At 39.3% G+C, this 27,109-nt stretch overlaps 1 protein-coding gene across 5 annotated transcripts in view; it reads right to left on the reverse strand.

Annotated features, from left to right (window-relative positions):
• Positions 1 to 1,445: 1,445 nt before the first annotated feature.
• BDNF (brain derived neurotrophic factor) overlaps positions 1,446 to 27,109 on the reverse strand; it is a 69,069-nt gene continuing 43,405 nt past the window's right edge. For 3 of the 5 annotated variants that reach the window (XM_030829513.1, XM_003254348.2, XM_003254347.2), the window contains exon 2: positions 1,446 to 5,126. In XM_030829513.1, coding sequence (XP_030685373.1) covers positions 4,362 to 5,105 — 744 coding nt within the window. In that variant the 5' untranslated portion in view covers positions 5,106 to 5,126 and the 3' untranslated portion in view covers positions 1,446 to 4,361. The remainder of the gene's footprint in view (positions 5,127 to 27,109) is intronic. The other 2 variants (XM_003254346.2, XM_003254349.2) reach the window with 1 other exon arrangement.

Consider the following 27,109-nt stretch of genomic DNA (forward strand, 5'->3'; position numbering starts at 1 on the left):
TTCGAACTATCTTATTATTCATTGAATTAGTACAGCTCATAAAAAGATTTCATAGACACGGCTAATGACCACAGAGGCTTATCAGTATGGTGAAAAACAACAGATCAAAGCAATGATCTATTTCCAGGCATCTTAATAATTAAACAAGTTTAACTGCTTACTCAATGAATGCAGTACACATTGGTTACTCCTCTTAACTCCAAGTTGGATAATTTAGTAGATGTCTCTATTTTGTTTTTTTCTCCAACCTCATCTTCTAATGAAAACTTTCAGTCATGTTTACCAAACTTGTTTAACTTCAAGTAATTTGGATGTCATGTTTAATTTTTACTTTTTTTACTCAACCATTTAAAAAATATTTTAGTCCTCTGACTATGAAAATTGGTCAAGCCTGAAGTTTATCAAAGTTCTAATTCCATGGCTGGCCTGTCAAGACTGGCAGTCAAGGGCTTCTCTTAGAGTACTTTTCAAGTTCACTGGACAGATTAGGATAGACTAATTCATCTCATTCGATCTGTTTTTCCATATACACAACACAAGTCAATGTTTGTTATGACTTTCCTGATCCTTATTTATAAGACAATACAAGAGGGAACCATGTGTGTATGTTTAGAAATAGAAATGATACATTGCACAGATATAGTTCACCACGTTATGGGATGGGTTGTCAGTGTTCAAATGGGGAGGCTGAAGAGTAAGAACAGATGCTTTTTTTCCTTAATGGCCCTTTCTGATTTAAAATCCTTCCATTTATTTCCCTAAGATTTAGTGATAACTTTACACACTTTAACTAAATTACCCAGCGGCTTGGCAGCCATCACGGAGGCAAATCCTTTTAGAAATCCTAGCAATCTGTTAGATTTTGGGTACTATGATATAAAATCTGTGTGCTCCACGTACAAAAATTAAATCAGTGCTATGGATACAAATACATACTGCAAATGGCACCACTTCCAAACTGAGGGTATGTGACCTGTCTCCAAATATTGAATTTTTTTTTTTTCCCCAGTACTTGACTTTCTAAATTTGGGCCAATTTATTCTCATTATCCCTAAGTAAACCTACTTCGATTTTTTTTAACAGTTATTTTATAATCAATAGAGCCAGCCAGCCAGCCGTGATTCGTGGAACCTGATGTTGCTAGGATACATGGTTTGGTATCTAATGAAAGTATATCACTTCAAAGGGGTAAAACTTTCAAGTGTCCGAGAAAATGACACTCCCATCTTCCACCATGGAAGACAGATCCAATCCTACAACTTCTCAGAAGCTCACAGACTGCAGGATTGGCCTCCCAGGCTTTCAAATAAGTATCCTCTCTGGAGGGCTGTTTAATTACTAAAACTAGTCAGATTAGTCTTAAAGCAAGGAACACACGTATTTATAATAAAACACGTTTTCATGTTTGTTTTACAGTAAAGAGAAAAAAACCCAGAACCCCCAGATTTTATGTACTTTGAAAATATATTTAAAAACATTAAAAATTCTATATTTAAAACATATATTATATGTTAATTAGTACACTTAAATAGAACTTGTATTTACAATAGACTTCTGATGCGGTTAAGTTTTAATGCCAATTTTTTTGAATAACATAATTATATAAATATACTAAAATACAATAAATATTGTTTTTTGTTTTACATGGTGAATAATATCTTTACCATAGAGAGAACAAGGCCACAGACATTTACTTACATTTTCAATGGGAATCACCATAAAAAAGCAACAGGCCTGCTGCCATGCATGAAACACTTCTGCCACAAAGAGACCACAGCAAGACTTTAAAAAACAAAACAAAACAGAACAAGAACGAACACAACAGAGAGAGATTTTAACAAAATAAATCTTAGGTCAACATAAACCATCAAGCATGTGACTGTGATATATTTTATTGGGTAAAAGAGCCACTGACCACACAATTGCTGGATGTGTCTCCTATGAAACCACTTAACAGATCTGGCCCTTGCAATCCTTTAAGATTGTGATGGGGGGTCGTTTGTTTAAATTTGTCCCTCAAAAGGAAGCTGCATAAAGTTAACATACAGCAGATATTCCAAGCATTCCTTACATATTAAAAATAATTACAAAGATAATATTTTCAAACAACACAAAACAAACCTATACTATGTAGTCTTCCTTCTTTCAAAGAGGTATTCAGATGGTACTGTGAAAGACAGACTAGCTCTAAATGAAAGACTGAACAAATTGAAATTCTTTGCTGATGGTATCTTCATTCCTGGGTTATGGTGAACATCCTCTTTTTGCTTATCCCTCACCCTACTACGATGCAGCAATTGCTTGGGGCTTTCTGATACTTAAGGATGCTGGTCCAAGTGGTGATCACTAACATTTTCAGGTGTGAAATGGGCTGAATGGGCTTAGAGCTCTAGTTTTCACTGGGGATCCATTTTTCCAAGAACCACTATTTCAGGCTCCCAACTTGACTTCTCCTAACCCAAAATGGCAGAGGTGAGGCAGGGACCCTCTCCATGAACAGACAGGATGGGCAGAAGGTTGCTGTGGCCTTCACTGGGGAGCACAATTTTGTCAGCTCTGTCCTGGCCTCTTCCATTGAGCAAGGCACCTTCAAGTCTTGGTGTTCTGAATGTCCAGACACCTTCCCGAAGTCTTGTCTCCGGACAAGATTTCCTATGGGTCCCCTTGATCATTCAGCCTGAGTTTGGGGTTTCTTTTCCTGTTCCCTTTTCCCTTACCAAAAGTTCTCAAAAGATAAACCCTGGTTTCCTCAAGTCTAGTTTCAAAGCAATGTGTTCAGGTAGCAAACATCTTCTATCTCATTGCATCAATCTCATGATCACAAATGCCACATTTGGCTCCCAACCTGCTCCAGGCTAATCCAATTTTATGCAAAATTATCCAGAGGTGGGATGGTGGGCATAAGTCGGCTTGAGTGTGGTCCTCCAGTCGAGAACCTCTTGATCACAGTTAGATAATGTAGGCACTTAAAGCACGAGGTCCAAGCAGCTTGACACATGTCATTCCAGAGCCACCTCTGAAGGGTCCTTCAGAGGCCTTTGTTTTGGAATGTCTCAAATACCATGCCCCACCTCCACCTAGACCTTGGGATGGCCACTCAGAAATTCCTCCCGCACTGCCGGTAAATGCTATGCCAGCTCCACATAGCCTCCATTTGGCTGTTCAGTCTCATGTCACTGGCAATGTGGATTCCTGTTCTGATCTAGGTGTTTCTGGGTTGATACAGGGCTCTACCTTTTGCTTACAAGACATTGTTAAGCCTTACCATGAGTTTTTTTTAAGCTTTACCAGATTTACCCAAATGTTTACTCCTCATAAAAAATAATCTTCATTTTGGGGTTATTTTTTGTTGTTTTCTGTTCTAAAAAAAAAATCACTGTTCTCCATGCTTATACAAGTGTCATGATGTGACACAGTGTGTTCACTTGTTCACAGCAGTGGTAAAATATTTCAGAACGCGCAACTGATTTTTCTTCCTTAAAACAAAACAAAGAAGAGACCAGAGGGGGAGGGGGGGAAAGAATGTGTTCTGAGCAAACATAGGTCCTTCCATCAAAAGCAGCTTACTCTGACCAACGCCCAAAGAATGAGTGGGTCCTGGGAGGTGCATCATGGGATGTGGAGTGTGAGCATTTTTTGTTCAGTTGCCTTAAGTTTTATTCACTTTCCAGTCATCTGATCAATATTGCAAACATCTTCACAACATACAAATGTATCTTTTATCAACCAGAATATATATTGAAGGAATTCTTTCCCCATCTCTACTCCCTGTGGGAACTAAAAAACAAAACAAACAAACGAAAAAAAACACAAAACAAACAAAAATATACCCCTCCCATCCCCCATCCCCTAAGCCAGTAAAGCAATGACAACAGCACCTTGACATTGTTTTAATTCCAACGCTATCAGAAGTTAAAAGCAGTAAAACAGAGTACTAACAAGAACGAAGATACTTACTGTCTAAAATGTAAACGGAATGTTTTGGTTCAAATTTTTGTTGTGTGTGTGTTTTTTCTCTGTTTTCTGAAAGAGGACAGTTTATTATCAATTCACAATTAAAGCAGCATGCAATTTATTATTTTTTTTAACTTTTTATGTTTTCAATTCTTGGCAACGGCAACAAACCACAACATTATCAAGGAATGTAATGCAGACTTTTTAAAGTTGTGCGCAAATGACTGTTTCCCTTCTGGTCATGGACATGTCCAATAAATAGATTGTAGAACCACTGTACTGTATAAACTTCATTTATACATGCAGTTCATAAAATTATTTTTTTCTTAACTGAATAATTTACCCTGTTATGTATATATACAAATAGATAATTTTTGTCTCAATATAATCTATACAACATAAATCCACTATCTTCCCCTTTTAATGGTCAATGTACATACACAAGAAGTGTCTATCCTTATGAATCGCCAGCCAATTCTCTTTTTGCTATCCATGGTAAGGGCCCGCACGTACGACTGGGTAGTTCGGCACTGGGAGTTCCAATGCCTTTTGTCTATGCCTCTGCAGCCTTCTTTTGTGTAACCCATGGGATTGCACTTGGTCTCGTAGAAGTATTGCTTCAGTTGGCCTTTTGATACAGGGACCTTTTCAAGGACTGTGACCGTCCCGCCCGACATGTCCACTGCAGTCTTTTTGTCTGCTGCCGTTACCCACTCGCTAATACTGTCACACACGCTCAGCTCCCCTCGGCGGGCAGGGTCAGAGTGGCGCCGGACCCTCATGGACATGTTTGCAGCATCTAGGTAATTTTTGTATTCCTCCAGCAGAAAGAGAAGAGGAGGCTCCAAAGGCACTTGACTACTGAGCATCACCCTGGACGTGTACAAGTCTGCGTCCTTATTGTTTTCTTCATTGGGCCGAACTTTCTGGTCCTCATCCAACAGCTCTTCTATCACATGTTCGAAAGTGTCAGCCAACGATGTCAGGCCTCTTGAACCCGCCTTGGGCCCATTCACGCTCTCCAGAGTCCCATGGGTCCGCACACCTGGGTAGGCCAAGCCACCTTGTCCTCGGACGTTTGCTTCTTTCATGGGGGCAGCCTTCATGCAACCAAAGTATGAAATAACCATAGTAAGGAAAAGGATGGTCATCACTCTTCTCACCTGGTGGAACTGTAGGGAGAAAGCAGAAAAAAGACAGAAAACTGGTTAGGGCTTTCTTTCACCGGGATGCCATGTGGCCCATCTGATTGTAATTCCAGGCCGTTCTGCAGGGTCAAGGTTTTTTTATGTCTTGGTGATAAACTCCAGCTGCACCAGACACAAATCAATGTCAGTAGTGTGCTGTATGTGGTTTAATATAAACCAGAGACGTGCAGTGTTTCCCCCAAGATCTAGCATATAAACCTGAAATTAGATGGCTTCTAAGCAAGTGCAAAAATTGTGGCTTCAAGTTCTCCTTCCTCCCACTTTAGCAGCTTTGTAAGTTTAATTTTTAATGATCTCTGCTCATGCTGTCACAAGAAACACAAAATCAGAAATGTTACTAAGCAACAACTGCAAGTGTAATAGTAATTTTTTTCAAGTTACCAACATGGTCCTTTGCAGGAATGTGTGACAGGAACAGCAGTGGCCTGAGGGGTCTGATGGGCCTTTCTAGCTATGTGATGTCTAGGCATGAATAGCACAATAAAACAGCAGTTGGGGAACTACAAGGAGCCTTTAAATTGACTTTTTTTTTCTCTTCCCACAGAGATACTCTATTATAGCAAAGAAGAAAGACAATTTCATTGAGCCATCCTGTTTTACAGATAAGGAAACCAAAGGCCATAGAAGACTTGCCTTATGTCATGAAGAAAGTTTATGTTAGAACTCAGGGCTCCCAATTCCACTGTTCTTTATTCTACACCTGGGTGGTCACAGCTGAAAATGTTTTGCTTATTTCTAAACAGAAATCATTTTTGACATGTTCATTTTAATGATGTGTCTATGCCTGGGGCTAATATCATGAAAACAATGTGTCTGGTAAGGAGAAAACTGAAAAAGTCAGCATTAAAAAGGCATTTAAGTCAATTTCAAATGCCTCCCATATGCAGACTCCACTTTATCTCCTCCAGTTCTCTAAAACCCTTCACTCCTTGGCTTTTTCTGGCTAATACACACATCTAGCTAAGAAAGCTCAACTTTTCTTTTTACTGGAGATGTCCTGTGTGTGTGTGTGTGTGTGTGTGTGTGCTCTGAGTTTATCCTACTTTTAAAAAGCTGAGTGGTGTTTTACACATTTTGGAATAGGCAGCTAGTGCTTCTTTTTCTGCTTTTGAAGTTTCCTGGGAAGTCCCTTAAAAGCATACCACAAAATTAATCTCTTCCTGTTTGCCAGAGGGTTGCTCTACTCTAAATTTGGCTCTGCATCTACAAGCATGCTCTAGGAAGCCAATTAAAATGGATGAACAAGCAAAATGAAAACATACCTATGGACCAACCCAAGGTTACCGTCAGGTGGTGAAGGACTTCAGAATCACTTACCTGAAGCATTGTGTCTCTCAGCAGCAAAGAGTAGCATCCCCAGACCTGACCCTAATTTTATTCCTACTTCTCAGTTCTGAGGCGTGGACTTACAAAAAGACACATACATGCAATGGCCATCATGTTATCCAAATAAGTAGGAAAAGGAACTGTGTTTCTGCCCATGAAGTTTTACTGAATTCAAAGGCAACCTACCTCCAGTCAATAGGTCAGAATGCAGAAATGGCTGAAAACTCTGGTATTGAAAAGCAAATGTTCTCCACTTTTGTAAGAAATAACATTTTCAACCACTAAGAGACTTTATTACCATCCCTAAACACACAAAAAAATTTCTTTTAGATTTACTGTCACTTTGCATGGATAGCAAACATGCTTAGAACTGCTTAGATTGCACAATGTTCTCAGATTAGGAAGGGCAAATTGGTTTGAATGAAATACAGATGTCTATTCTGCTAATAACTAAATCTTTGTGAATGTTCTGAGTCCTGTACCATCAAAGAAATAGATCCTCCATGGGGGTTTCTATTTCTGGTAGATTGTACTTACACACTGAATGAAAAAGCTTCCTCCTAATATTCCCAGTCCAAATAAAAACAACCCAAGGGGCACCTCTTATTTAGGTCAATAAAAGGTTGCAAATGTGGAATACTTTAGCCATCTACGTCACACTGGTAGAGACTTTCTGTGATGAGCTATTTTTTAATACCATATTTAATCAAATCTAAGATACCATCATTGTGAAACTCGACATTTTATATATCACTAAGAAAGCAAAAATGCAGCCTGGGTGACAAGAGTGAAACTCCATCTCAAAAAAAAAAAAAAGAATTAATGAACTATAGTTTAATACATATTTACTAAGTGCCCACACATTAACTACTTAAAAATGGTCCAAAGTACTGAGGCATCTTAAACTGTTGGAAAATTGTTTTGTTATCACCACTACAGTAATGAATCTTTGAATGATACCATTTTCTATACTTGGCTTCTAGTTTACTCTGCCTTTCACTGATCTTATCTTTTTATTAATAACTTTTTTATGAGAAAAATAATTAATGCTTTATATATTGTTTTCTCAGTTCCATGAGCAAATATTTCAGAGGGAAAATTGGCATCTGAGTAAATATTACTTGGCTTTCATTCTGAAGCCCAAACATGGGCATTCCTCAAGCTGAGCATCTGCATAGAATTAGGAATTAACAAAATGGTGACAAAGTCCAACCCCACATTGCAAGCCCTGCTCTCTGAGTGGCACTTCTGCAATTCTGTCTACTCACTTGTAAGGCCTTGAAGTCAAGTGGGTGCAACACCAAACTCAATACTTTTTGTCGGAACAGTGGTATCTCCTACCTTTTCTAACAATGGTTTCCTGATATTTTGGGCAACCCAGGCATAGGATAGAAATCCTGGAATCAAGTTTGACAATATATTTCCTGTATAGCCTTCCAATCCAATCAGTAAAGATGTCCTGTTAATTTTTCCTTTAAAATATTTCTCCTGGCCATCCCTTTTTATCCATCCCACTGCCACCACCTTGGCTCAGCCCTCACCACCTCATTTTGTGACCACAATGTCCCCATGCTGTATCAGACACTCTGCTCCATTCAACTCTGATGACCACTTCCTGGGTAACCACTCTCATATTATTCTCTTACACAAAAACTGGCAATGGCGTTTTTGTTCTATCTGCTCAAATCTAATGTCTTCTTTCTGATATTCGACACTCTCCAACATCTGCCCCCACCCTTCTTAGCTAATTTTCTCAAACTACTCAATGCTTCATCACTTCTGCTCCGATCAGGAAAGAGTCCTTGGAGCGCCATACACATTACTGCCTCCTGACTTGTTCCATTCCTCTGACAAACTCCTCTCTCCCTCTCACTCACTGCCAAAATCTTGCTTATCCTTCATGATCCAGTTAAAGCATCAAATCATGCATGCCCCTTTCTCTAATTACTCCAGCATACACTGCCTTCCTTCCCTAAAATTCCACATTACATCTTACGTAGTACTCGATTCCCCTCTCACTTGTTTTGTTGTGTTGTTTTCCCAAGACAAAGTCTTGCTCTTTCGCCCAGGCTGGAGTGCAATGGTGCGATCTCGGCTCACTGCAATCTCCACCTCCTGGGTTCAAGCAATTCTCCTGCCTCAGCAGGAAGTAGCTGGCATTACAGGTGCCTACAACCATGCCCGGCTAATTTTTGTATTTTTAGTAGAGACAGGGTTTCACCCTGTTGGCCAGGCTGGCCCACTCACTTGTTAATTGTTAACCGTATTTGCTCCTTCTGGTCAGTCTTCAGCTGGAAGGTAAGTTCTTTGAGGGAATGGATCGTGTCTGAGCCCCCATAATGCTTCACAGAGAAAAATGTAATAGCAGGTACTCAGTAGAAACTTACTGATAGGTTTATTACAATAAGAGAAAAGACAGTTTGGATATAATTTTCGTAAGAAGTCTTTTCATTTGGAAAGATCAGTGAACACATTGAAATTCTTAGGTAAATATAGGCTGTGCTAACCCCAAATTATAAACTCGAAGGCAGTGGTCCCAACCTTTTTGGCAGCAGGAACCAGTTTTGTGGAAGACAGTTTTTCCACGGTCTGGGAGTAGCAGGGTGCATGGTTTTGGGATGAAATGGTTCCACCTTAGATCATCAGTTAAATTATCTTAAGGAATTGGATTCTCATAAGGAGCACGCAACCTAGATCCCTTGCATGTGCAGTTCACAATAGGGCTCACGCTTCTATGAGAATCTAATGCTGCTGCTGATCTGAAAGGAGACAGAGCTCAGATGGCAATGTTTGCTCACCCGCCACTCATTTCCTACTGTACAGCCTGGTTCCTAACAGGCCAGGGACTGGTAACAATCCATGGCCTGGGGGTTGGGGATCCCTGCTCTAAGGAATTTGACAGATAGCAATTATTAGCCACGACCACCTTCTTGAGTTCCTCTAATGGGATAAAACTTTACTTGAATAATTAAAAAGCAGATAACACTACCACATACTAACTGTCCTACAATTTCCTGTGTAGCTCTATTTCTAACAGATCAATAAGAGACTTGGGAAGTAATCAGTAAAATAATCAGTAATACTAATAACAATAATAATAGCAAAATTTGTAGTTTTCAGCCTTTTAACTTCTTGTTTCTTATTCTGCTAAGTTTTCAATGAGTAATTTTATATACTGTATTAGGAAATAATAAAAGATTAAATAAGAGCTTCCAGGACAATTCTTCATTTTCAGCCTTCGGATGACTCTTTATCACACATCAGATAAAGAGGCTGTGTAATATTGCTAAGTAGATTATATATTTATTTATACTTAATAAATTCATTGATGCTATCTAATTCTGCTTTAAGGCTTACAACCATTAATTCAACCACATCTATAAAATGCTAGGAAGGCTTTCATAGCCCCACTGTCAGGAAATTCAATATAGTACATAGAACTAAAAAGAAAATCAATGAAGTAGATATCAAGTTAGTGTGACTCACAAGTCTTAGACATTTCACTGAAAGCATGTCTGTAACAACATGCTCTTTTACTCTTGCTGTAGTCATAACTTACATTTGTCTAAGAGACTATAGAACATTCACAGGCATCATCTAATTTGATTTTTACAAGGAGACAGGATGGGTATTATTATCCCCATTACATAGATGAGGCAATTATCCATCAGAGAGGTTAGGTAACCTGTCAAATGCCGTAAAGCTAGTAGGTCACCTGTCTCCTGAACCAAGCTTTTACCATCAGGATGTGTTGCCAGTTTTAGAATATCAGCCACAGAGAAGAGAGTGGCTATGACAATGAAGGACCTTACAAAATGTGGACACAGTTTTCTGCAGCTATGTGTGTCCTGGAACCTAACTTTCTAAAGGGAGTGCCATTAAGATACTACTTTGTAGGGCTAGATTAATCATGACCAAGATCCTTCAACTTTAAGGCTTGATTACTTCAATGGATGAAATTTCAGACAATGTGGTCTTTTTCTAAGAGAAAGAACTGCAAAAATTTCAGCATGTTAGAACTAAGTTTCTATGGCCAAAGCTGGGAAAACAAGGAACGGTACAGATAATTCAGGCATACAGAAAAAAAAAAAAAGTCTTGTTTGTTCCCAGACCCTTTGGGTTTTACCTGTGAGTGTGTAAACAGAGAAAACACAGTTTAAAGATATGGCTGCTCATTTTAGACAGTCCTATAAAGATAATAGTAATGCTGAAGAAGTTATTAATATTTGGTTCCTAACATATATGATACAAACTATTGAGTTGACCTTAATGAAATCTTGCAAATCAATATTTAAAAATTTTTAATTTGCATCCAGTTGACTATATCCATATGTTAGACTTCCTTTTGTTCATTCATTCATCACACATGAAATCTACTTTCCAGTCTTATAGTCTAGGAGGGAGGTAGGACGTATGTAACGAGAATATAAAGGTAGAAATGACTCAGAAAAGGTACAGATAAAATTTTATAAAGAGAAAGAAGTTACTTCCAGTTAGGGAATAAAGGAATGCATTGTCAAGAAGTTTGGAAAGGGCCAGGTGCAGTGGCTCACGCTTGTAATCCCAACACTTTGGGAGGCCAAGGTGGGAGGATCGCTTGATCCCAGGAATTCAAGATCAGCCTTGGCAACATAGTGAGACCAGGTCTTTACAAAAACTTAAAAATTAATCAGATGTGGTAGTGCACACCTGTAGTCCCAGCTACTTGGGAGGCTGAGGTGGGAGGATCACTTGAGTCCGAGAAGTTGAGGCTGCAGTGAGCCATGATCAAGTCACTGCACTCCAGCTTGGGCGACAGAGAGACTCTGTCTCAAAAATAAATAAATAAGAAGAAGATTGCAAAGAGTTTAAATGTTCCCTACAGTGGGTGAATGGCAGCTTGCTGAATGGCAGGAAGGTGGGAAGGCATACAGTAAATGTTTGGGGAGAAGAGTGTGGAATGGGAACAGTGAAAAATAAGATTGAATGATTGCCAGATTTTGAAAGCCTCTGGGGGGATGCCAAAGAGTTTGGATGTTGCCATATGGGCACCAAAGAGCCAATGAGAGTTTCTGAGCATGGGAATGCTACAAGAAGACCAGTTTATCATCATATGAAGGAGGACCTGAAAAAAATGATAGACTAGAAGAAAATAATTGCCTGACTTTACTCTTAGTGACTATGGAGCTTTAAAAATAAATATTAAGTAGTTACTTAAATGTGGGGTTAAAGGCCTGGCTATATCTTTTTAATTAATCCATTTATTTATTTATAAGCTGAAATGAGTTGCAAAAAGAAAAGTGGATGAGAGAGTGTGCAGAGCTGAGTAGTAACCATCAGTAACGTCTGGGTTGGCAGAAAGAACAAGATAGAGAAAAACGGAGGAAAGGTGGGACTACAAACTGATTCCAATTATAATTACAGTGAATTTTGATTACACTGCTCAGTACTTTTAATTCAAATATCTCCAAACACTTTGCAAATATTAACTAATTAAGACTCAGAAGACCCTAGAGATGTAGGTAACTATAATTATCCCCATTTGGTACAGGAGGAGAGAGGACCAGAGTTTTTAATCAACTCATCTACTCACTGTGGTTCCCCTGATAGAACAAGTTCAGAACCCCAGATTCCAAAGGAAACTAGGCCTTAAACTATAGGGACTGTTTCATTCCTCTATATTATTTCCACATTACTTTCCCATCATATACATATTGCCCAGCCAAGAAGACTAAACAAACAAGAAAACACCAGCACAACAAAAACCACCCACACATTCCTCAAAGAAAATAATTAGCCATTGAAATCTATAAATAAAATGAAAAAAAAAAAAGTAATGGTCATCACAGATACTCACCTACTTATCCGGATGGCCATTCAAGTGAAATTAATAAATATTTTAGTAAATGACATCTGAAAATGCAGATATTCCAAAGCTTTGCAGGTACCTTTAAAAATATAGTTTTTAGCCATAACGTAGCTTATGTCTGAGAACATCCAAATACATGTCCTACAAAACACAGTCCTTCATACCACAGTACGCTCTAAGCCCCTGGTATGTCCATGGTGTTGACTGATACTTGCAGACATCACTTAAACTCACTAAGAGTGTCAGAGAAATTGCTGATTCTTAATTCATACCTGAAGTGATACCTACACGTAACTACCATAAGAAAAAATGTATAATTTCCAGAATCATTAATTTGATGGATAAATTTACATGCATCTTTGTTAGAAAGCACCATAGCTCTGACCCTCTGTTACTTCCCACTACACCCCTACTCCCCATCTCTGAAAATATAAGGATTTTTTTTTATTGGCAGATGTTCTACCTTTCTTCAAGAGTAAATTTAAAATGCCTATGTTACAAAGACATTTGTTTTTGCTTGATAAGGAGCAAAGGATAAGGATTGACATTGGGTATTCTCCTTTGAATTAGCACCTAGAACAATTTGTACAGTACCATGCACAAATTAAGTACTCAATTCTCTTTGTGCTAGAAATATTTGTATAGTATTTAGGGAAGTGCAATTAAACTAAAAGCAGTAAGTCTTAAGGTAAATTGAAATTATGTCATGAATTTTGGAATAAATGATAAAAAATGCCCAGCACAAGGGCCAGAACTAAGCAAAGAACATCCCATCTGGCTTCCTGACCCCAGGCACTTAGTGCTTCCATCAAGAGAAAGAAATTATTTCCAGTTAGTGAATAAAGGAATGCATTGTCAAGAAGGTTGCAAAGGGCCAGGTGCAGTGGCTCACATTTATAATCCCAACACTTTGGGAGGCCAAGGCAGGAGAATCACTAGAGCCCAGGAATTCGAGATCAACCTGGGCAACACAGTGAGACCATGTCTCTACAAAAACTTAAAAATTAAAAAAATTAGGTGTGGTGGTGCACACCTGTAGTATCAGCTACTTGGGAGGCTGAGGTGGGAGGATCACTTGAGTCTAAGAAGTTGAGGCTACAGTGAGCGATTGATCATGCCACTGAACTCCAGCCTAGGTGACAGAGACACTATTGCCCTAGGAAAGCAACTGTTTTGCTTTAATCAATGAAGGCTCCTGATAGCCAGAGCCACCCAGAATTCACAGTGACATCGAACCTTGCCCTCATCCTCTGCCTCCTTGTCACAGAGCAACACTGCCCCAATAGCACACATCTCCAGTCTATAACAAAGAAGTCTTAGCATCCAGCATACTCAAACCACTTGCATAGCAAATGAGGTCATCTGAAAATACTTTTAAAGGTTACTTTTTTAAAAAACAGTTTTTCGTTTACAGGACCCAAATGGCAGTTGACATTCCCTGTAAAAGTTTAACCTCTTCAATTAGGATTCTGTTTTCTTTAGAATTTCAGGTAGGATCTGTTACAATTCACTGAAGTTTAGATTTAACAATGTTCTATCTACTATGTTATTGAAACCATATAATATTTACCAAATTCCCATACATGGTAGACAGTGACATTAAGAAGATAATTTCCAATTTGTTCCATGAAGTTTCAGTGACCCACTCTGTAATAAAGAATCTGGAAAGGGAGGTTCCAAGATGGCCAAATAGGAACAGCTCCAGTCTACAGCTCCCAGTGTGAGTGACGCAGAAGACGGGTGATTTCTGCATTTCCAACTGAGGTACCAGGTTCATCTCACTGGGGCTTGTCAGACAGTGGGTACAATCCACGGAGCATGAGCCAAAGCAGGGTGGAGCATCGCCTCACCCAGGAAGTGTAAAGGGTTGGGGAATTCCCTTTCCTAGCCAAGGGAAGCCATGACTGACAGTACCTGGAAAATCAGGACACTTCCCACCCTAATACTGCGCTTTTCCAATGGTCTTAGCAAATGGCACACCAGGAAATTATATCCCAGGCCTGGCTCGGAGGGTCCCATGCCCATGGAGCCTGGCTCACTGCTAGCACAGCAGTCTGAGATTGAACTGCAAGGCAGCAGCGAGGCTGGGGGAGGGGTGTCCACCATTGCTGAGGCTTGAGTAGGTAAACAAAGCAGCCAGGAAGCTCAAAATGGGTGGAGCCCACCTCAGCCCAAGGAGGCCTGCCTGCCTCTGTACACTCCACCTCTGGGGGAAAGGCACAGCTGAACAAAAGACAGCAGAAACTTCTGCAGACTTAAACGTCCCTGTCTGACAGCTTTGAAGAGAGTAGGGGTCCTCCCAGCATGGAGTTTGATATCTGAGAATGGACTGTCTGCCTCTTCAAGTGGGTTCCTGACCCCCGAGTAGCCTAACTGGGAGGCATCTCCCAGTAGGGGCCGACTGACACCTCATAGGGTCAGGTGCCCCTCTGAGAGGAAGCTTCCAGAGGAACAATCAGGCAGCAACATTTGCCATTCTGCTATATTTACTGTTCTGCAGCTTCTGCTGGTGATACCCAGGCAAACAGGGTCTGGAGTGGACCTCCAGCAAACTCCAACAGACCTGCAGCTGAGGGTCCTGACTGTCAGAAGGAAAACTAACAAAGAGAAAGAACATCCATACCAAAACCCCATCTGTACGTCACCATCGTCAAAGACCAAAGGTAGATAAAACCACAAGGATGAGGAGAAACGAGAGCAGAAAAGCTGAAAATCCTAAAAATCAGAGCACCTCTTCTCCTCCAAAGGAACGCAGCTCCTCGCCAGCAAGGGAACAAAGCTGGACAGAGAATGACTTTCACAAGTTGAGAGAAGAAGGCTTCAGATGATTGGTAATAACAAACTCCTCCGAGCTAAAGGAGGATGTTTGAACCCATCGCAAAGAAGCTAAAAACCTTGAAAAAGTATTAGACAAATGGCTAACTAGAATAAACAGCGTAGAGAAGACCTTAAATGACCTGATGGAGCTGAAAACCATTGCACGAGAACTACGTGACACATGCACAAGCTTCAGTAGCCGATTCAATCAAGTGGAAGAAAGGGATTGAAGATCAAATGAATGAAATGAAGCAAGAAGAGAAGTTTAGAGAAAAAAGAAATGAACAAAGCCTCCAAGAAATATGGGACTATGTGAAAAGACCAAATCTACATCTGATTGGTGTACCTGAAAGTGACGGGGAGAATAGAAACAAGTTGCAAAACACGCTGCAGGATATTATCCAAGAGAACTTCCCCAACCTAGTGAGGCAGGACAGCATTCAAATTCAGGAAATACAGAGAATGCCACAAAGATACTCCTCAAGAAGAGTAACTCCAAGACACATAATTGTCAGATTCACCAAAGTTGAAATGAAGGAAAAAATGTCAAGGGCAGCGAGAGAGAAAGGGCAGGTTACCCACAAAGGGAAGCCCATCAGACTAACAGCATCTCTTGGCAGAAACTCTACAAGCCAGAAGAGAGTGGGGGCCAATATTCAACATTCTTAAAGAATTTTCAACCCAGAATTTCATATCCAGCCAAACTAAGCTTCATAAATGAAGGAGAAATAAAATCCTTTACAGACAAGCAAATGCTGAGAGATTTTGTCACCACCAGGCATGCCTTACAAGAGCTCCTGAAGGAAGCACTAAACATGGAAAGGAACAACTGGTACCAGCCACTGCAAAAACATGCCAAATTGTAAAGACCATCGAGGCTAGGAAGAAACTGCATCAACTAATGAGCAAAATAACCAGCTAACATCATAATGACAGGATCAAATTCACACCTAACAATATTAACCTTAAATGTAAATGGGCTAAATACTCCAGTTAAAAGACATGGACTGGCAAATTGGATAAAGAGTCAAGACCCATCAGTGTGCTGTATTCAGGAGACCCATCTCACGTGCAGAGATACACATAGGCTCAAAATAAAGGGATGGAGGAAGATCTACCAAACAAATGAAAAGCCAAAAAGGAAAAAAAAGCAGGAGTTGCAATCCTAGTCTCTGATAAAACAGACTTTAAACCAACAAAGATCAAAAGAGACAAAGAAGGCCATTACATAATGGTAAAGGGATCAATTCAACAAGAAGAGCTAACTGTCCTAAATATATATGCACCTAATACAGAAGCACCCAGATTCACAAAGCAAGTCCTTAGAGACCTACAAAGAGACTTAGACTCCCACACAATAATAATGGGAGACTTTATCACCCCACTGTCAACATTAGACAGATCAACAAGACAGAAAGTTAACAAAGATATCCAGGAATTGAACTCAGCTCTGCACCAAGCAGACCTAATAGACATCTACAGAACTCTCCACTCCAAATCAACAGAATATACATTCTTCTCAGCACCACATCACACTTATTCCAAAAATTGACTACATAGTTGGAGGTAAAGCACTCCTCAGCAAATGTAAAAGAACAGAAATTATAACAAACTGTCTCTCAGACCACAGTGCAATCAAACTAGAACTCAGGATTAAGAAACTCACTCAAAACCACTCAACTACATGGAAACTGAGCAACCTGCTCCTGAATGACTACTGGGTACATAACGAAGTGAAGGCAGAAATAAAGATGTTCTTTGAAACCAATGAGAACAAAGACACAACATACCAGAATCTCTGGGACACACTTAAAGCAGTGTGTAGAGGGAAATTTATAGCACTAAATGCCCACAAGAGAAAGCAGGAAAGATCTAAAATTGACACCCTAACATCACAATTAAAAGAACTAGAGAAGCAAGAGCAAACACATTCAAAAGCTAGCAGAAGACAAGAAATAACTAAGATCAGAGCACAACTGAAGGAGATAGAGACAGAAAAAACACTTCAAAAAAAATCAATGAAACCAGGAGCTGGTTTTTTAAAAAGATAAACAAAATTGATAGACCACTAGCAAGACTAATAAAGAAGAAAAGGGAGAAGAATCAAATAGATGCAATAAAAGATGATAAAGGGGATATCACCACCAATCCCACAGAAATACAAACTATCATCAGAGAACACTATAAACACCTCTATGCAAATAAACTAGAAAATCTAAAAGAAATGGATAAATTCCTGGCCACATACACCCTCCCAAGACTAAACCAGGAAGAAGTTGAATCTCTTAATAGACCAATAACAGGCTCTGAAATTGAGGCAGTAATTAATAACCTACCAACCAAAAAAATCCACCAAGACCAGCTGAATTCTACCAGAGGTACAAAGGGGAGCTGGTACCATTCTGAAACTATTCCAATCAATAGAAATAAAGGGAATCCTCCCTAACTCATTTTATGAGGCCAGCATCATCCTGATACCACAGCCTGGCAAAGACACAACAAAAAAAGAGAATTTCAGGCCAATATCCCTGATGAACATCAATGGGAAAATCCTTGGTAAAATACTGGCAAACTGAATCCAGCAGCACATCAAAAAGCTTATCTACCATGATCAAGTTGGCTTCATCCCTAGGATGCAAGGCTCATTCAACAAATGCAAATCAATAAATGTAATCCATCATATAAACAGAACCAAAGACAAAAACCATGATTATCTCAATAGATGCAGAAAAGGCCTTTGACAAAATACAATAGCTCTTTGTGCTAAAAACTCTCAATAAACTAGGTATTGATGGGACATATCTCAAAATAATAAGAGCTATTTATGGCAAACCCACAGCCAATATCATATTGAATGGGCAAAAGCTGGAAGCATTCCCTTTGATAACTGGCACAAGACAGGGATGCCCTCTCTCACCACTCCTATTTAACATAGTGTTGAAAGTTCTGGCCAGGGCAGTCAGGCAGCAGAAAAAAATAAAGGGCATTCAATTAGGAAAAGAGAAAGTCAAATTGTCCGTTTGCAGATGACATGATTGTTTATTTAGAAAACTCCATCATCTCAGCCCAAAATCTCCTTAAGCTGATAAGCAACTTCAGCAAAGTCTCAGGATACAAAATCAATGTGCAAAAATCACAAGCATTCTTGTACACCAATAGCAGACAAACAGCCAAATCATGAGTGAACTCCCATTCATAATTGCTTCAAAGAGAATAAAATACCTAGGAATCCAACTTACAAGGGATGTGAAAGGCCTCTTCAAGGAGAACTACAAACAACTGCTCAATGAAATAAAAGAGGATGCAAACAAATGGAACAACATTCCATTCTCATGGACAGGAAGAATCAATATCATGAAAATGGCCATACTGCTCAAGGTAATTTACAGATTCAATGCCATCCCCATCAAGCTACCAATGACTTTCTCCACAGAATTGGAAAAATACTAAAGTTCATATGGAACCAAAAAAGAGCCTGCATTGCCAAGACAATCCTAAACCAAAAGAACAAAGCTGGAGGCATCACGCTACCTGACTTCAAACTATACTACAAGTCTACAGTAACCAAAACAGCATGCTACTGGTACCAAAACAGAGATATAGACCAATGGAACAGAACAGAGCCCTCAGAAATAATACCACACATCTACAACCATCTGATCTTTGACAAACCTGACAAAAACAAGCAATGGGGAAAGGATTCCCTATTTAATAAATGGTGCTGGGAAAACTGGCTAGCCATATGTAGAAAGCTGAAACTGGATCCCTTCCTTACACCTTATACAAAAATTAATTCAAGATGAATTAAAGACTTAAATGTTAGACCTAAAACCATAAAAACCCTAGAAGAAAACCTAGCAATACCATTCAGGACATAGGCATTGATAAGGACTTCATGACTAAAACACCAAAAGCAATGGCAACAAAAGCCAAAATTGACAAATGGGATCTAATTAAACTAAAGAGCTTCTGCACAGCGAAAGAAACTAACATCAGAGTGAACAGGAAATCTACAGAATGGGAGAAAATTTTTACAATCTACCCATCTGACAAAGGCCTAATATCCAGAATCTATGAAGAACTTAAACAAATTTACAAGAAAAAATCAAACGACCCCATCAAAAAGTGGGTGAAGGATATGAACAGACACTTCTCAAAAGAAGACATTTATGTAGCCAAAAGACACATGAAAAAATGCTCATCATCACTGGCCCTCAGAGAAATGCAAATCAAAACCACAATGAGATACCATCTCACACCAGTTAGAATGGCGATCATTAAAGTCCGGAAACAACAGGTGCTGGAGAGGATGTGGAGAAATAGGAACACTTTTACACTGTTGGTGGGACTGTAAACTAGTTCAACCATTGTGGAAGACAAGGTAGCGATTCCTCAAGCATCTAGAAGTAGAAATACCACTTGAGCCAGCCATCCCATTACTGGGTATATACCCAAAGGATTATAAATCATGCTACTATAAAGACACATGCACACGTATGTTTATTGCAGCACTATTCACAATAGCAAATACTTGGAACCAACCCAAATGTCCAGCAGTGATAGACTGGATTAAGAAAATGTGGCACATATACACCACAGAATACTATGCAGCCATAAAAAAGGATGAGTTCATGTCCTTTGTAGGGACATGGATGTAGCTGGAAACCATCATTCTGAGTAAACTGTTGCAAGGACAGAAAACCAAATACCGCACGTTCTCACTCATAGGTGGGAATTGAACAATGAGAACACTTGGACGCAGGGTGGGGAACATCACACACCGGGACCTGTCATGGGGTGGGGGTGGGGGGGAGGTATAGCATTAGGAGATATACCTAATGTAAATGACGAGTTAATGGGTGCAGCCCACCAATATGGCACATGTATACATATGTAACAAACCTGCAGGTTGTGCACATGTACCCTAGAACTTAAAGTATAATTAAAAAAAAAAAAAAGAACCTGGAGAAATTATCAAGTAAGCATCATATTTAATGAATTTAACTATGGTGAAATCATGTGGGAAAAATTTTCCTGTACAGGGATGTTGACTCTGGAAATGGTGCAGAGAGAGATAGAAAAACAAATATCACTGTAACACAGGTATTTAAATTGTATTTAAATACACAGACTTCTGAATTTATAGAAAATTTTCAAGTATGAAATTGATTTCATGCAACCTAAAGTCTCAAACTTCAAATAATTTTTTGAGTGTTAAATTTATAAATTGTGTATTAATGCAATTCAAATTTATTCCTAAAAATATTTTAACTAAAGGAGAAACTCAAGGAGCCTAAGATGAGAGTTTTAGGAAATGTACATATGGGATAAAATTACACAGGCTGAAATTAAGTGAAACCTTACTTCTCAATGTTGAGATAGATTAGCCGTTTTAACATAAAGTAGAAGCTTCTAAGAAATGCAGAATCTCAAGTTCCCCACCCTCATTCCACCTACCCCACTCACTCAATCAGATCCTGCATTTCAATAAGATTTATTTAGTGCAATAACTTTTTTACTTGTCAAAGTTGAGAAGCACTAGACTAAATGATAAAGAGAAAAGAGGCTGCAGCCTAGGATATCCTAAGCAGCCTTAGGATAAGGAAATAAAAGGTTGAAGTTAAATATTATGATACTTTCTTAGCGTGTCATACAGTTACCTGTCATCTTTCCTCTTTGGTTCAACTTGTTTTATGGGGACATTTATGTGGGAAAATATCTTTGCTTTTGTAATTTATGTGGGAAAATATCTTTGGTTTTGTGTTTTTACTTAAGTAAAATCTGGGCTCCTTTTATGTCAACTAGCTTTTCCACTATTGTTATTATGATAGAAAGTACAGGCTACTTATAAACATGATTAGTTCAATGAGAACTTTTAGAATATTGCTGACCTAAATCTGGACATCTACACAATCATTAATTCTTACCAAAATGCTACAAGGCAATATAAGCATAATTAGCCTCCCTGATCCCTGAACATAGCCCAATATCACTCACTCAATCAGAATCATACTGGAAATGATATGACCAACTATGGCAGGTAGTAGATGACCAGTCACACTAGTATTGCTTTTAGCCAGATGTCTCTGGTCCTTGTGAGTTCGCTTGGTCCTTAACGGTGAAATAGCAACAGAGGGAACCAACTCACTCACTCAAGGCAGATTTCTTATTTCTAGACTTGTCCTGAAACCAACAGATCCAGCTCTCTCCTACCAAATACCATGAAATTTAAACAAACGAAACTCGCAAAATAAAACAGCAGCAGCAGCAACAACAATGAAATATTAAAATAGTAAATATAAGTATCGAACATCGAAACCCCCTCTCCAACCAAAATCTCTCTTCTTCAATAAAGTTCCCAGGAGGTAACCCAATTTCTAGGTTGGTGTCCAATATTTGGGATCATTTGATTCAAGACTGAAGTACTTAAAATGGCTTTTAAAAAAGGAAGAAAGGTTAGATTTCCAGAGAAAAGTATAACATTTTTTAAGTTGAACATTATGAGGGATTTGATGGGGGCAGCTTTGCAAGTAGAACCGGAGACTGGTCCACTGTTTAGGCTTTTTACGAAAGACTGCAAAGGTTGTTTCCAAACACCAAGAAGTCACCAAGTTCACCAGTCCAAATGCAAATGACTCACACTAGGAACCCTAATAGTGCTGCTGTTAAGTCATTTGCAAATGGGTGGGGCTGAGATGACGCAGAACCCTATTTCCCCAGGTGGCATCTTAAGTATGGTTGATTCTACCTTCAGCCCCACATTGAAAAGTACAGTGTAAACACAGCTAAGGGACCGCCTCCTTCAAATTACACACAAGGCACACCTACTAACAGGAGATGTTGTGAAAGCCAGGTGGGGCTTTGTCTTTCAAGTCCCTGCATCCAAGAATAAGCATGCTGTGTACAAAAAAAAAAAAAAAAAAAAAAGCAAGGGTGATGCAACTGCATTCATTGTCCCTAAAGGGAGAACATGCAATAACTCTCAGATCCAAGGATAAAGGGAATCTCCCTTTAAGAAAAGATGTTGGTATTATGTGGGGATTGGGAACATGCCAGAACAATCACACATTTTTACAAAAGAGAGAAAGAGAAAAAAAGTTAACACCCATTTGTCTTATTTCAGTCTCTTTCTTCAGAATTGACGACTTTAATCAACAGGTCGCTTTCAGAGTTATTGCTGGACACCTTGACTTTCTGCCATGAAATGCTATGGGAATTCTGACAGCTGAGAGCCAACACCCCACTAGACACCAGTGCTGCATAACCACACTTTTAATAGACCCCAGAGCTGTGGTGACAGCATGCCCTTCCCAGTTTTTCCACAGACGGTGCTTCTGAAATTTTCCATAGTCAGTGTATTCTTGTGGTTAATTAGTTATCTGAGCAATTTCCATTATAGAAAGAGTATCTATACATAATTAAACCCATCTTAGGACCAAATTGCTGGGCTTCAATGTCATTAATTCAGAAGGGCTAAAATGAAAGTGAGATGAATAATTCTCACCTGATGAAGGGACGCAGTAGATTAGATCCTATCCTCTGAAATACATACAGCATTAAATTTAAAAAAACAAGAGAGGTGAAAACAGGTGATGGAAGAAACTGGAAAGGTAAGTTGCCTCTAGAGACCAAAGAATAACACTCCTTTTCAAACTATTATCAAGAAATCTTGGGGGAAAGATAAAATTAGCAAGAGAAGGCTATTAGCTTTCTGTTACTCACCTTTATGAGACCATTTTCAGGGATCAGTTTGTTAAATTCCACTGAAACGTGGAGGTACACAGCACAGCCCTTCTTCTGGGATGCACAGTCATGCCATACAGAAGCGTGTGGGTAGACGCCAAAACATGTGTGGACCTGCAACCCCTTCTGTAGAAACTCAGTATTCTGAGTAGTAACAAGGATTAACCTTGTGCACACACGGAGAAAACTGGTGGCTCCACACATCCAGTTGTCCTTCGGGTTACTTTTGCATCCCACTCTATAATTTCTTTTAATTACTTACTGTAAAGCACAGGAAAGTGCTCATTACTTGTAGCTTAATGCAGGAGGAAATATAATTGAATATGTTCTCCTAGCCACTGCTCTACCCCAGGTCCCAGCTCTTCTGAAGTGTCACTGTTCATTTCAACAGCACGAGTAAGGCAGTTTCCAGGCCCTGTGCATAATGAGCCATGTGGACCCTATTCAAGAAACTGGCTGTACTCCAGAACTAGTATAAAATATAAGGAAAATATTAACATCTTAGATGACAAAAGATCCATATGGCTGGCCAGAAAATATCCATATCATTTAAGCCATTAGAATGCACCTATATGGAAACATTCAATTTGGCGGTACTGTGAACAACAGGACTGTGAAAACATCTGTTTGTCTCCACCCATTTTCACTAAACACTGATTCCTGTAGAAGAAATGCAAACTCAAACACCAATATATTTCATCTAAGCATAGGACAGGGACTCCATTTTTACATAGTTGCTATAATAAATACAATACAGTATTTGTTGGTGATAGGATTTTGGAAGATGCTCTGGGCAGCTGGAAAAATAAGTAAAATGTTTCTCTTTGTATTAAGCTTGATAAAAAATAATAGCTAACATTTATTAATGGTGAGGTAGATAATGTGATTATCCACCATTTATAGCTGAGGAAACTGAGGCCCAGAGAGTTTCAGTGGATTCCCTAAGATCACATACCCATTATGTGGTAGAAAGGGAATATGAACCAGTGCTGGCTTGCTATGCCACTTTCCATATGGGGTCAGACATAGATGTGGTGTCTTATAATGTGAGGGAGGTCTACTTGGCAGAGATATCCTGCAGACCCTATATGCCAGTTTCTTATTTATTTAAACAAAGCCTCATGTGAGCATTTCTGATAAGCAGTTTGTTTACACACTAATTCCACAGAGGTTAAATATAACCCTAATGTTTCTTTGTTGCTACTCTGTTCCCAGTATTGAATTATTACTACAAGGTACCAACCATACATGCATACTTAATAGGGTATCATGTCAAAACTATGCATGAAGGTCATTTGTTTGAGATGTCAGAACATTTTCCCCTGAGAAGATCTCATTGGGCATTGAAACAGAACCACATGCTTTTCAGACCAGCAACCGTGACTACCAAATACTCCTCTGTCAACTCTACTTGAGTAAGAATGCTTTCAATTAAGGCCTAAGTGTCAACATGCCTTTAAAAAAATCGTGGTGACATAAAATCTTTCATTTTAGCACCCAACAGAATCCCTTCAAAGCCTGGTGGTCTGACACCCTATGCTACGTGACTTGTGACCCATCCATTTGTCATGTTCTTCGGGAATGTGGCTAAGGGGCTGAGATGTGACTTGAAAAGAAAGGTAGAACAAGATCATCTCAAATTTATTATCAAGAAATAGTTCAGACAACTACCTCAGACCGCAGAGACAGCAGAACAGATGGTCCGGCATGGATAGAGCATCAGACACTCACAGACTGTGCCAACAAGAGCCATCGAGTCAAAACAGCCAAAGGAAGGAGGGTCATGGAATGGGTTCTCTCACACCAAACTGATGCCCAGAGGCCCTCGGCATGAATAACAAAGGCAACCAGACCCACAAGCCATAGTGAGTGGATACAAAACCTATACCTAGGCTGACATCCCAAATGTGTGTGGCAAGTTAGATGATGATGGCACAAAAGACAGAACACCTTGCTTCTGGCCATTGTCAGCTCTTGGAAGACAGCACACTTTTAGAGGAGCAGCTGCAAGGAGCCTGAGAACAAAACTGGAAATGCCTGTTATGAAAGCCTTCACAGGTATTATTAACAAAAGAAAATGTGTATTTGTCAATAGTGTGTCAGCTAGATTTTGGCAGTCCATTCTTATGCCCAGGAATGACCTCTTGTGTTGACTGGACACAGTCATCAATGCAACTGTCCAGGTGCAACTCTTCTATAAAGGGGAAGAGGAGTGACTTTCCCCTATAAAGTGGCCCTGTCAAAATTCTATAAGAAAATATTGTCCATTTAAATTAAATAACCACTGTGCCCGGCTCCATTTACCACACTTTTCTATGCAGTGGAACTGAAGGGGATTTTTTTTTTTGCTGTCCTCAGAGAAAAATAAGACTGAGAATCAACCTTTCTAATGAGAATGGTAAGGAGTTATGTGAGGATGACCTGGAATATATGCTGCTCAAATGGTGGAGATGTTATCTCGGCCGTAAATCATGGCGTTTTTATATGATCCCCTATTTGCCTAATGCAGGAAACCACTTGGCAACTTTAAGGAAAAAGTCTAGCAATATTGCATCATAGTTCAGTGTTTATATTGTACTTGGGCAGTTTAAATTTCTCTTATAAAGTACTAATTATTTAATTACAAATGTTAAGTGTAAAATCATTCCTCAAAAAAGCATCCCTTGAGTATGAAAGTTCCAAGCTTAGCAAGACATCCCTGTGATTTGGGATACATCTCTTGAACTCAGTCCTGAAAATAATGTTAATAGCTGAGAAAAGAGCATTGAAAGCCTTATACACAGTGTGTTGTGGTGAAACAATGTTCTTTTTGGTTCTAAAAAACACTGTTGTGCTCTTTAGATCCAGCATGGCTAGTTAGGTGAATAATGAATGCATGTTCAACTTTCTGCTACAGGAAATTCTGCAAGTGGCAACATGGGTCCATTCCGTGTGTGTCACTAGAGCTGGCACAAGCCCATGGCCATGGTGAGGCACTGTTTCCACTGGAACTAATCTGATACCTGCACCAGCTCCTGGAACTGTGCAGTGTTCCCACTGCAAACTACGGATGGGGTAAAAGACTGCTCACCTCCTATTTCTCATCTCATCTCACACACTCTGTTTGATGAGGCTATGGAGAAACACGTCTTCTCATACACTAATGGTGGGAGTACAAACAATTAAAGCCTTTTGCAGGACAATTAGGCAATACCTATCAAAATTATACATGATTTTTCCTGCTGACCCAGCAATTCTACTTCTGGGAATAAATTGACAGATATAGGTGCATATGTACAAAATGATGGAAAGCTCTCTGGTACATATTAGTAAGTGATAAAACAAGGTGCAAAATAGTGTATATATGGCTACTACGTTTTGTTTTAAAAATGGGGGAAAATGGCGGAGCTTGCGGTGAGCCGAGATCGTGCCACTGCACTCCAGCCTGGGCAACACAGCAAGACTCCATCTCAAAAAAAAAAAAAAAAAAGGTGGGGTGGGGGGGAAATAATAGTACATATTCATATTTACCTGTATCTATATAAAACACACTATCATGGATTCACAAGAAACTAATACAAATGATCACCTTATAGATGGTATGTATTGGGGGATACTGGGGTGAGCAGGGTATAAGTGGGGCAAAACTTTTCAATGTAAACTTCTTTTAAATTTTATTTTGATTTTTGAATAATGTAAATTAACTGTCAAATAATTAAATTAAAAATAACCAATTTTTTAACAAAACATTTAATCTAGTGGCTTTACTTTTGACACAAGACAATCTCTCAATCTCCACTAATCACCAAAAACAGAGATTTACACCAGTTCCTTTGCTTGTTTTTCCTGGTAGTGACTACAATTAAGAAGTCCTGTGGGTGCCATCTCAGTTTTGGAGATATTTCCCTAGAAGAAACTGATTCAAGGTGGGACAATTGGGTATAGAGAATAGTCCCTGGGATCGGGGGCTGAAATCCTGAAGTTCTGGTCCTGCCTAACTCCCACTTTCTATTAAGCTGACCCTGTGAAATGGCTGATACATGACCATTTTTTACCAACAAATTCATGGGTGAACAAATTCAAAAACCCTGTTGCCTCACCACTGTAATATGATGAGGACACATATACACACCCTGCCTAACTCACCGCATCACACCAGGGATTCTCAACATATGGGAAAGAGCTTTGTACATTGTAAAGGTCAACCCTACAAACAGCAGCTGTGAAACACAAC

Source organism: Nomascus leucogenys, chromosome 15, assembly GCF_006542625.1.
Source record: "Nomascus leucogenys isolate Asia chromosome 15, Asia_NLE_v1, whole genome shotgun sequence".
Lineage (NCBI taxonomy): Eukaryota > Metazoa > Chordata > Mammalia > Primates > Hylobatidae > Nomascus > Nomascus leucogenys.